Source organism: Helicoverpa zea, chromosome 2, assembly GCF_022581195.2.
Source record: "Helicoverpa zea isolate HzStark_Cry1AcR chromosome 2, ilHelZeax1.1, whole genome shotgun sequence".
Classification (NCBI taxonomy): domain Eukaryota; kingdom Metazoa; phylum Arthropoda; class Insecta; order Lepidoptera; family Noctuidae; genus Helicoverpa; species Helicoverpa zea.
In genome coordinates, this window is record NC_061453.1 from 11,896,517 (window position 1) to 11,909,079 (window position 12,563).

General features: G+C 37.4%; 1 protein-coding gene across 7 annotated transcripts in view; it reads left to right on the forward strand.

Moving 5' to 3' along the window:
- LOC124636216 (FERM, ARHGEF and pleckstrin domain-containing protein 1-like) overlaps positions 1-12,563 on the forward strand; it is a 63,090-nt gene that overhangs the window by 21,362 nt on the left and 29,165 nt on the right. For 4 of the 7 annotated variants that reach the window (XM_047172177.1, XM_047172186.1, XM_047172195.1 and 1 more), the window contains 9 exons: positions 5,272-5,382; positions 6,760-6,982; positions 7,856-7,979; positions 8,364-8,428; positions 8,699-8,883; positions 9,244-9,404; positions 9,867-9,941; positions 11,435-11,553; positions 11,917-12,083. In XM_047172177.1, the coding sequence (XP_047028133.1) occupies positions 5,272-5,382; positions 6,760-6,982; positions 7,856-7,979; positions 8,364-8,428; positions 8,699-8,883; positions 9,244-9,404; positions 9,867-9,941; positions 11,435-11,553; positions 11,917-12,083 (1,230 nt within the window). Of the gene's footprint in view, positions 1-5,271; positions 5,383-6,759; positions 6,983-7,855; positions 7,980-8,363; positions 8,429-8,698; positions 8,884-9,243; positions 9,405-9,866; positions 9,946-11,434; positions 11,554-11,916; positions 12,084-12,563 lie in introns of those variants that run through there. The other 3 variants (XM_047172213.1, XM_047172220.1, XM_047172229.1) reach the window with 2 other exon arrangements.

The following is a 12,563-nucleotide window of genomic DNA, read 5'->3' on the forward strand; positions in this document are numbered from 1 at the left end:
AGTCAAATGTATTGTACAAGTAAAATAGTAAACTGCTATGGATCCTGGAAGCAACGTCGCCTATTGATATTTCGTCCTCTGCCTGAACACTTCAACAATCTACAACTACAGACGACATAGTTGGTTGAATGAAACAAGTTTTCTTTGAACGCGTTTCTAATATAAATTGTTCCGCTTTTGCAATTGGAACTTTCTGTAACCCTTTGCCGTGTTTTATGGGTACTAGGAAACCAAGTCGCGTCTTCATGTTAACAAAATAATTGGATTGTATTGCTTTGAAATGCTTTTCCTTCCTTGATTTTAATGAAAGTAGGCAACAAATGAAATTGTTTACAGAATATGCTAATGTTAAACATTTTGGTTTGTTGTTATCTTTTCGACTTACATATTGGGTAAGCTATTTTAATCGAAGCCTATATGCCATGCCATTGTTGCAACAATAATGCGTACTAAAATATCTAGTACTTGACATGAGTACTACAGCTCACGGCCGAGGCTTCCTTCCGCACTACTAAATAAGATTATCATAGTGATTTATTAGGCCAAACAGCTATTGTTATGCCTGCCCTGTCGCTTCTAACTAATGTATTGTTGCCACATTATTGGGGTAAACGGTAGGAAGTTTAAGAAAAATACTTCCGAAAGTAAATAGGAGGCTATTTGTTTTGTGCCTGATTGGATTACGTAATCGTTTGATGGTGTTTTGTTGGACGTGATCTTATCTCTTTCATTACTTTTCATTCTACAACTGCCGTCTATTGTCAAGTTAGTATCATTACTGTTGCTACTTGCATTCTTTAAATGATCTATCTTCCATCTAAAATTCTGTTTCTGGTTCTTAGCCGGTTCCATTAGCTTGATCTTGAGGATTACAAGTTATTTAGGCGTGGCAAGAGCTAAGAGGAAAACGAACGTTTTTGTAGGTGTATGTTGATTTTATTAGAGTTTAGTAGGTCACGCAGTAAATAGGTTATACGCCTGTTAATATTTTAAATAAATAATTTACCAACTCTAAAGTAAATAACGACTATTTATTTTCTCAGGGGTCAAATTATTGTACTGGGAGTTTAGGACCTGTCGTTATGGACATATTGAGTAGAACTTAGGAACATCTTGCAGCAACAAAGCGTCAGATGATATGATGATGATAAAGATCAGAAGTGCAATGAAGCAAAAATAGGAATATACCTACGTTAACTTATATACATAAGGTTTTATCCAGTAATATCCTCATATCGTTATATTCAAAGTCTCAACATTGATTAACATTGGAATCCTCAATCTGGAATAATATTCAAGGGTCAGATAATATTTATTGTCTTTGCCTCAAGCAGGATCCACATTATTTTATGAGCGACGCTGATCCAAGCAATGTCAACCGAATCACCAATAACTATTTATATTACGAAACGTAGTCCCCTCGTACACGGCCCGACGAACTGTCTCGTTAACGGACTGGTGCCCGAGGTCGGTAGCGTCATACCAAGGGGACGAGGACACTCTTGAATGTTATATTAATTTATGGGACACCCTCATCGATATCAATTACGTATAATTAGGTCACTCAAAATTGGTTTCCAGTTTTACAAAGCTAAGAAGTGTGGCCTCTTGCCACTGGCCTAAGATGGAAGACTAGATTTTGGGAATTTTTGTTCATGTCTGTTAAAAAGGTCAGGTGTGTCCTGATAGGATCTGTAGTCGCATACGGTTCTACGAACGAGGATAAAATAAATGAAGTACGCCGTTGTCGTTGCAGGCGGTCCTATAGTTTCTACTTAGCCATCCCCTTGGGGGAATTATCGTGAGTTTATGTACCGTCGTCAGTGTAAGAATGTCCTTACCTTTCTTTTGAGCAGCCTTTAAAACGTAATGAAACCCAGGAATCTTTCGCAGCCGTGGATCAAAATAGTTTCTAAAGTGTACACATTCTTATTTACTGGAATCTGAACAATCGGAGTTACAATGACCATTGAGTCTTGTTATAAAAATGTTGAACAATTCTAATCGTAGCTTTATCTATAGTAAGGATTCTCAACAAAGATGATACTTTGAAAGATACCTACGTTTTTGTAGTAATTTCTATAAGAGGGTTTTATTGCGAACGGGGCCGCCCACGCGCCTATGAACACCCGATTTCAGTCAACATTTGTATAAGGAATTGTTCGTTTTACTACGTCGTCCTTGAATAAAATATGCCGTTATTATTAAGGGTCACCATAACCTTTTTTATATGTCTGTGCGTGGGCTATAATTTGTCTTATAGTTTCTCAAGTGCGAGATTAAATACCAGTGATTTTAAGCGCTTTATACAGAGAAAACAAAGTTTTTACAAGTGAACAGAAATAACTAAGTGTAGTTTATTACAAAGCTCCATTGAAGGCTAGCTTCTAATTATTAATAACAAAGGTCTAAGCAAACTCCAGGCTCATTCAGCAACACGAAGCCTACAAAATCTAAGCAAGTGCTCACTAAACTCCCATTTACAAAACGACAAAGTAATAACAAAGACGTCTGATTATGTTAGCTTGCTGTTTAACTTAGGCTACACTTGTTTGTCAACACGGGGTAACTTTATACACCAAGTTTAAGTTACGAGCGAGCAACGCGAAACGCGATAGGCGTATAACGTTACGAATATATTGATTTACCCGTTCATGGTGTTGTAAACTGTGAAGTAAGGAGCTTATAGTCCTGAGATGACGTATAGCATCGAGATAGGATAATGGTTTATGACTCGAGACGAATATTGAATCCTGTTTGGTTTGCATACTCATATACGGGACATACCTACCTATTTAGTATTTGTATGACTGTCGTGGTGGTTTTTATTTTAATTTACAATGGTTTCAGAACAAAAAGTACATAATACCATTATGAAAGTAGTCTCATAGTTTCAAACACAGATGTCAAATGGTTAGATATTTCCATTTTGAAGTTCCTGCTGCCTGCTGAAAGCCGTTCTAGAAATTAATGCTAGCGTTGTTTTGTTAGTCTGAAAAGCAATCCATTTTGAGGCAGTCCAATCTTAAAGATGAGATATACGTTACGTTTGACCTACGCAAGCTTGAACTGAACCGAAAGTTTAGGTATTTGTATCCCTATAGCGTACATTTCATTCAAACGGAAAAAACGGCGAAACCTGTGAAGGATATGTTTATTTGCTTATTACTACGGTTCCGCATACGATTTCAATACGTTCCTTTTGCTACCACTATTTGTTTACTCGGCTTTGAGGCTTCAGATTTATGTTTGTTCAATACGTTCAAATAAGACTGTGTAAGTAAAATGTGTAAATATGTAGATACTCATATCTACATATTTACACATTTTATTTATTCCTTAATAAACTGCTTGTGTGCGTTTTAGAGCCATATTTATTAATATTTGGTGATTGACAGCTGAAGCTTAGACACTACAATTTCAAATTCGCCTTTTTAATTGAACTTGATGCCAAAGAGAAGAAAAATCTTGTCTCAAAACTTTCTTAAAATGAGTACCAAAGCCAAACTTGAAATGGAAGGCTAGAGGGTTATTTTCCTTCCTTTGTATCGATGAAGTAAAAAGCCTTAAAGCCGTTTTCTCCATTTTATTTTCGTCTAAATTCCATGGCGAACCGTACAAACGAAATAGGACGCTGCAATAAAAACTACGGGATTTAAGAAGACTTTAAATGACTCTTAAGTTATTAGTTCGGCATTTTGGTCCAAAGCTTTTTAGTAGTATGACCAACGAGTAGAATACGACTCAAAATTAATTAACTTTTCTCAAGAAGATATCATTCGGAAAATTGGATCCATGAGAAAAATTGGTAAAGGTTTACTTACTTTGTTGACAACCAATTCCTATAGTTTTGGTGTCACATCCTATGGCATAGTAAATGACTATTCGATCTGTGTGTTCGCTTTTGTCTGTAACTAGGCTACGTGGGAATAATGTAACCCATTATATACTAGTCATATATGTAGGTAGGTATCCGGGAGTCCTTTTATATGTTGAGCTTCGAAGCTTGACAGGTTCTAGTGATTGATGTCCTTCCGATCATTATCAAGGTTCTCGTTGGGGTCCGTATCATTCAATCGTTCATAAGAAATATACCTACGGATTTATAAAATGAAGTCATCGTTAGATAAAGTAGAAGAACTATACTTCGGCCGTTCAGAGAATGCGTTCCTGACACCTATCAGTTAGTCACGACTAGTGATGGGCACAACATAACACTGAGTTCGTTACCGTTCCTTCAAAATGAACCGCCGCATTATTTTAAGATTATTTTCGTTTTAAATTGGCGGAATCATTTGTTTTATATTTTAGTTATTTAAGTGGAAACCAAAAAAAGGTAATATTCATATAATAAAATTGTTTTATTTATTCTTTGTTACAAGTACATTGAATTGAATGTGCGAACAGAATATTAATCAGACTCCGATTTGCTTGAGGAGGTGGTGTCTTCATCATCATCTTCGCCTACATGTATAATTATATTATTATCAATAACAGAATCAATCCTGATATCTCGGTCTAACAAAAGCCGGGTAATCAAATAAAAACAGATCGAAAACACTTGAAAAACGTGGTCTATGCGCACGAAACGACAACGGACGACTGTTTTAGCGTCACAAAATGGCGGCCCATAACGCCATTTGGGGTTACCATTTTTAATCTAAGTATAAAAATGCGGTTTGGTCATAGTTTTATTTTTATATTTCATAAACGTTATAATTAAGTCTTCTAGTCCATTATTTTCCAATTCTTAAAAAGAAAATCAAAACGTATTATTTTATATTATAACTGTATAAGAACAGATTACGATACTTGCCTGTTATTTTTAGCACAGCACTACAAAATATAAACCGCTGACATAACCTTGTAATAGCGCAGTATAGATTTAGAAAAATATTGTTTACCAAGTTATTTGACACTCAGTTTGGCACAAAATTATAACATTCATTGATTATTGATATAATAATGTTGTTTTAATGCTCCTCAATTGTTAAAACGGTAAACAACCAGCAAAAATATTTTTATCGTAACTGCAACGCCATTGCAAAGTTACGTCGTCAGTTCAATCGCGACGTGTCAGGAACGCATTCTCTGAATGGCCGAACTTATAACCGTAATTAGCCCATTTCATGTTTATACGATCACTGCATTTTCATAAGAGAAAAAGTGGAATTGCTGAAAATATCCTTTTAAATAAATTAGGTTTTGCATCATTATACTGGTTGTTACTTAATACATATCTTCTTCAATGAAATATTTTGTTTGTTTCAGTCCAAGGCGTTAGGCAGGGTACTATTTGACCAAGTATGTCGGCAGCTTCACCTACTGGAAGCGGATTACTTCGGCTTGGAGTACCAGGATGCTAGCGGTACGAAGATATGGGTAAGTTACCACTGACCGTCAAAATATTTCCATAAATAATTATAAGACACTAACATAAATATCAACTTCTAAAGAAACTTATATTCTCTTCAAATATTACCCAAAAAGATTTTCACAAAATTGAAACACGAAGTAATGGTCTAGTATTTATAAACGAAAGGAGAGTGCAAGCACCTGAAGCTGCCCCAGGGGTACAGACACTGACCTTATTGATATATCCTTTACAAAGGACAGGTCATGTGACCTCACTTGAGAGCACGCGTTTGTAAAATAAATGCATGTGAATAAAATAAAGCAAAGAAAATAAGAAAATATTTTCTAAAATATTCAATTTTAAAATGTGCATCTACTTCACGTCATAATACGCTAGGTTATGTGAAGTCAAGCGTTATTCTAGAAACCCTACTCGTAGTAGAATCGAGTGCAACTATAATTGGATAACGCATATACTAAAAGCCGTAGGTTTTGTGGTCAGGACTAGACCGTTGATTTTACATTGGAAAAAGTTAAAACAGTTCTTTTTCACAGTAAATGGTGAAAAAAGGATCTTCATGCCTAATTCATGATTGACGAATCTTTACTGGGTCTCTTGCGTATAAATTGAACAATGGCAATTCTATGGGAACCCTTCATAATCGTTTTATCGTAATCGTTCTGTGAGGATTTGAGGAAGTCTTTTTAGTTTAACATCCATACATTGCTGAACACAGGTTTTACCGAATGTAACTATTAAAAAGATTAAAGAATGAAATAATTATAAACTTAATCCAAAAATAATGGAGTTGGTACTGAGATTACTTTAGTTCAGGATTTAGTAGACTGTTACATAAAAGGGAGTATGATCACTGGGAAATAAAGAGTATAACCGACTACGTTATGTAACAGTATAAGCAAGAAGCCAGCTTTGTTTTTATAACGCTACTATGCTGGCCGTAGTACGAATACAATGAGTTCTAAATAACATTTATGCTTGAAAACTTTTGTATTGTGTTTTGAATTGTGAAAAGATATTCCGTAGCGTAGTTCTTTCTAGTATTGTGAACGCAATAAGCAGTGTAGTAGGTGAAAAATGGGTATGCTCTTTCTGAAGACTGATCTGCGTATGTCGTTAGCTACATGTAGTGTTTCAGGTAACTAAGAGACTTCCTCTTTAAAGTTTGCTTATATACACGATATGATCTGAAGTCATGTAATTGACCTACCTCAATAATTTCGCTGTCACTATCGCCTTTGTCGTTATTTCCTTTTCGATTTTATCTTAAGGGCGCTTTCAACTTATGCGTTTCTTGACGGTAGTCAAAAACGCATAAGTTAAAAGCCTTAAACAGAGACCGATCACACTGAAATGACTACATTACTTGATTTTTCTTCCACCAGTACTGGCTAGACTCGGAAAAGCCGATGTGTCGTCAAGTGGGGTTATCAATGTTAGAACCGAACCTACGCTTCTGCGTCAAGTTCTACACGTCAGACCCCGCGAGACTGGAGGAGGAGTTCACTCGGTACCTCTTCTGTCTGCAAGTCAAGAAGGACCTGGCCACCGGCTGTATACAGTGCAATGAGAACACCGCTGCGCTTATGGCCAGCTATATTGTACAAGGTATGGATATTTTTAAACCCATGGGTTCGCAAAGGGAAAATGTAATGGAATATTTTTTATTGGATGGCTTAGCCCATGATGTTAGCAAGGGAAAGTGATATCTGCCTATTTTCTTGTGGTACAGCTAAGATATCTAAATAGGTGGGACATATAACTCTTTTTAAGTATGAATGGTTTTGCCCTGCACTAGGATACAACTAACTAAAACAATGGTAATAAAAGGTCGAATAAATATTGCTACATGTATTGTTTCATACTCCGTTCACAACCACAGAAATCGAGTATACATTATGCGAAATCACAGACATACGTCTAAATGGTGTTACCACGACCACCATCTCAGAATTTCTGGGTCTATAATCTCCTATACAAAATTCAAGAGTAGGTAAACAACGAGTGACCTTATAAGTTATATGGAGCTCACAAACTTCGCTAGCCTCATACAACACAACTTTAATTACGTGGTTTGACCTAAATCATCAACAATTCCATATTAATAGCGGGCTGTGTCGCGTGGCTTCTGCATTAACGTCCAGTTAGTATTCGTAACACCATGTATAATAGTGTAGCTTGTTACACCCCTATTCATAGCGCTGTGGTATATTTTGACGATGCTGATTTTGAAAATATGACATATATTTGGGAAGTTGTTCATGTATTTTCTATTATTATTCAAGTAGATTAAGTCTATAAAGATTGGAAAATAATATAAAACTGGTCCGTTACTTTCGAGCCAAGGACGATAGTTACTCCTTATTCCACCTCTTAATTAGCGAATCATTTGGTTGTGTCAGGCCTTTTACACGAAGATGTGGATCAAGGAATGTACTCCAAACTCAAAGAAGGTTGTAACTGACTTTTAACTTTTTTTAGCGGAATGTGGGGACTTCGTGCCGGAAGACTACCCGGATCACACTTACCTCAGCGGCTACAAGTTCTTCCCCGGACAGGACTCGGAGTCCGAAAGGCGGATTATGGAGAACCATAAAAAGCATCTGTAAGTTACACGGAATAAAACCTCGGTGGTTAAGTGGATAACCTTGGGTTTCTATCGATTAGTCAACTAGAATCAATATTAAAGAATAGTTTTACCATATCTTGTTGTATTATGAAAATATACTCGATTCACATTTTAACCTTTCTTAAGTAAATTTTGAGCGCTCATAAAGAATTTTCCAAAAGTTCCCAGACGACCTTAGCTAGTATCCGCAATTTGCTGGTAACCAAATCAATTTGCGCTTCTCGCGATCCAAGATGTATTTATTCGCAAAACAAAAGTTGTTACTGAAATTGGAACAAAGCAAAGGAAACAATCTTGAGGAACTATAATCCGAGTTATTGGACCAATCAGACGAGTTTGACTGTTGTGTTTTTATTGCAGAGGCCAGAGCCCCGCGGAGGCAGACTTAAATCTATTAGAAACGGCGAGGAGATGTGAACTTTATGGTGAGTACCAAGTTTTGTTTAGTTTTTTTTCTGTTCTGTATACAAACTTTTTGTTGAGTAACTTGGTTAACAGTTACGAAAGTTATTACTAACTGAAATATGATAGAATACTTGATGTTGGATCGTAGAATTACCTTTCAGTCATATTAAACTTTTCTGTAGTTCTAATAAATAAAAAATATTTAGTATTCGGAACTCAGAATATATTAACAATTTATTTACAGAGACTTCAATTTTAACTAACCATAAAATATGTTACCCCTTTTTCAGGTATTAAAATGCATCCTGCCAAAGATCATGAAGGAGTTCCATTGAACCTCGCAGTAGCGCACTTAGGCATCATAGTGTTTCAGAACTATACGAAGATCAATACATTCAGTTGGGCAAAGATACGGAAGATCTCGTTCAAGAGGAAAAAGTTCCTTATCAAGCTGCATCCGGAGGGTTATGTTAGTGTGAGTGTGCTTTTGGTTTTTAATTATCTGGTTCCATGGTTTCACCCGCTTTCCGTAGAAACTACTCCGCGTATTCGGATAAATAGCCTAGTATAGTCTTCCTGTTAGGTGTGCTATCAACACTGAAATCATTTTTGAAGATGTAATGGGTTGGGAGAAGTTTAATTATGTTGAAACCAAGTCAAGCTCATCAAAGTTGTTTAAATGCCTGATAATTACAAACAATTTTATCAAAAAATCATAAAATGGACAAAAAGTTCTTCCAATTCATTTTGACAAAGTCATGTGTCATGATTTGTCGAAAATATCATACAATCTTAACTTGATAAATAGTAACTACTTCCTTTTTTCCTTCATCAGGGTTACTACCGCGACGTGGTAGAATTCTTCTTCGACGGTCGCAACGAATGCAAGAACTTTTGGAAGAAATGCGTGGAGAACCACGGCTTCTTCCGATGTTCCAGTGTGCAACGACAACCCAGGGCTAAGACCAGGGTCATATCTAGAGGATCTTCGTTTAGGTGAGAGATAATTGTAGAACTTATTTCATCATCATCATCCTCCTGCCCCTATACCATTTTTTGGGGTCTGCGCAGCATTATTGTCTTCTTTCATACTCTTCTATCTGCTGTCATCTAACAAGTGACATTTGTAGAACTTATTTATTTACTTTGGTTTTTAATTACGAGGTGTTTGTCGTAGGCGATCATTCTCGATCACGTTTTAACATTACCTTTCTCATCAAATAAATACCAAGAAGATATCTAGATAGGTACTTGTTAGAAGTTACTAGCTAAGTTAGTACTTAGTTTAATCGTTTACTTAGAAATTGAGTGTTGACCATTGTGTTGGACACTACCCACATAAAGTTTATACCGATTAAGTGACCAACAAAGTTGTCTGATACTTCCATTTAAATCAATTATTACTTCAACAATAATCTCTTTGACAGCTTGATATAAATCATCTTGTTCTCTTTATAGGTATAGCGGTAAAACGCAGAAACAAATCGTCGAGTATGTGCGGGACAATTACGTCAAACGGCAAACATTCCAAAGGTGAGTTCATAACAAATAATTATATACATAAGCTTAGCTATTATTGCAGATTAGTACTAAAGTAGCATTAACACGACATGATATAATAGTGACTGAAATATAACGAGATGTCACTTTTATCTCGTGTCGAACTCAATACTGCATGTGTAAACAATAATATATGAGCTTAAGCCGCTATAGTTACATAATATAGCTCTCTTACTGTAACTACCGCTAGGCGTAGCTAGACAACGCTTATAGATGTAATATAGTTTGTTACGTCAAACCGAGGTATAGGTAGGATGTACGGGAACATTCCGTTAATACTAGAATAAGTGTATTAAAAGGTGAGTGGTTAGCATGGGCTGGGAGACACTAGCTTTTGGTTTTGTCTTGTGGGCGTTTGTGTGACGTCGGGCGCGATTACGAACAGATGCATGTAACACTCCCTCGAACATAACGAACTGGTTAGCGTGAGGCTTCGATAGTTTTGTATTAATCGATGGTGATTAGCATTATACTCGAGCATGCGCTGTATCCGTTGAAATTTCCGCTTCTTCCAAATAAACGAGTGCGTTGCGTTGCGACGGCACTGACAATCGGTCGGAGGATGGTGTTGTCGTTCAGTAGGGCCTCATGATGGGTCTGCGCTCTCATTGGTACATTAATAGTCGCGACATTTTATTACATTCACTATATACTTTCTTGCCAAATCAGCAGGAATAAAATAATAAGAAAACAAAGTTTGATTTAGGTTTTTGTTGTTAATATTTATCAGTGTGAAATCACCTAAGTTGTACTAGTTGTAAGATGGACACTAGAACTTAGTTGGTCACGCTTGCTTGACGCACGAGGACCGCAGGCCCGTCGCGGCGCGACGCGTTTGTATGGGCACAGATTACATACTGGACAGTTGCTTGACTTCCTACATTCTACGCAACCTATGTTCATATGAAGCCAATGGCAGCCATGACTGATGACGTCATTGCTAACTGCCAAGTCACATTACTTGACAAAACTCCATCGTATAACGAAATACTGTGAGCGTCTATCCCCTCTCCCGTGCACCTTATACATTAAGTTAATTTTAATCTAGGATACGAATTTAGGAAGTCGAGTATATTGTGTGTCGAGGAAATATCTGTGGGCTCAGATAGAATTGACGGTATAAGGGGTGAAGTGCGCAGACATTTGGTATACGTAGCCTGGCAAGTTCGTACGTTACACTCCCATGGTCTGTTGGCGCCGGGGATGTAGGCAATGGAAACAGCTGAAAACTGTTGACAGTCATGTCCTCCGCCATTGCAAAGTCTATGGAAGTTCAAGTTTCACGTACCAAGTTGACAGACCTAGCTAGGACACGAATTTAGGAAGACGAGTATACTTTAGTCGAATCATGTAAGATGTCAGATAGAATTGCGTCAATAGGGGGTTACATAGTTTGTATGTGATCTGTGTCGGCCACACGAAACCAAAAGCTGGTGTCAGTACCATCCTCTGCCCGACTGTCGCAGGTCGGGGTCGTTCCGCGCGCGCTCGGTGTGCGGCTCGCGCGGCACCGTGGCGCCCGCCGCGCCGCTCAACCAGTCCCTCTCCGCGCACCCGCTGCTGCCGCTGCCGCCCGGCTCCGACGGTACGTACGAGATCAACTGGACCCCGATACTCTATCTATCTGTTCTTTTGCTTACCAAAGATTTTGACGTTACATGTATGGAGCTAATGTCAAAATTCTATCTTTATCACGCAAATCAACAAATATATTGAGTGTTGGGAATGGTCGTAAGTCAAAGGGTGTTACGGTAATGTGGTACACTGATTTTGTTTTGTTTTTTACTTCTTTTGTTTTGGTTTGTAATTGATTTGGAAATCACCCTTTTTTAAGTTCATAAATTCTGTTCTAATTTATTTTGACTCCCAATCGATGTTACCATTTCCATTCGTCACGTGTTTTCACATTAGCAGCGAGCATATAAATAAGGTTTTACATCGGTTGCAGCGATTTCCCTGGAGTGGGACAAACAACCTCACTACCTGGAGGCTTCTCTGATGATGAAGGGCTACAGTGCGGAGGAGGCTCGGGCGGCGGCGGCGCGGGCTCGGCGTCCCGTGGCCGCCACTCGCCCGCCGCTCGCAGCTACCGCCTATGCCACCACGAGGGACAAGGTCAGTTGTAGCTAAATGAACCTTATTTGTGTAGCTTTAGAACTCATTTTAGAGGACGTGTAGACGTGACGGTTGCCATTTGTTTGGCGTTAGAGTTCATTCTAGAGACCGCGTAGTGACGATTGTCATTTAGTTTATTCTTACTTCTATCATTGTTTATAATGAGTGAAGACTCCTTAGAGGGAGTGCACTAATTATTCAATTTAATCATGGGAATATAGATTTATTTATGTAAAATACATATTAGTACTGGATTTTGTTACTAACTTAGAAAAAAAATAGTAGTTCTAAACTAATAATTGTCCGTAAAGTATATTGCTTACAAATAATCTGTCTATGAAACTAAAAAATATTTAGATAAGTAAATAGAATTAATAGAAGAAAACTAGCCTTCACTTTCCGAAACAGTGTAAAGCTGCGTCTACACATTAGTATTGGCATGTGCTTTTCTCAATTAGCGATATTCAAAACTTTGCAAAT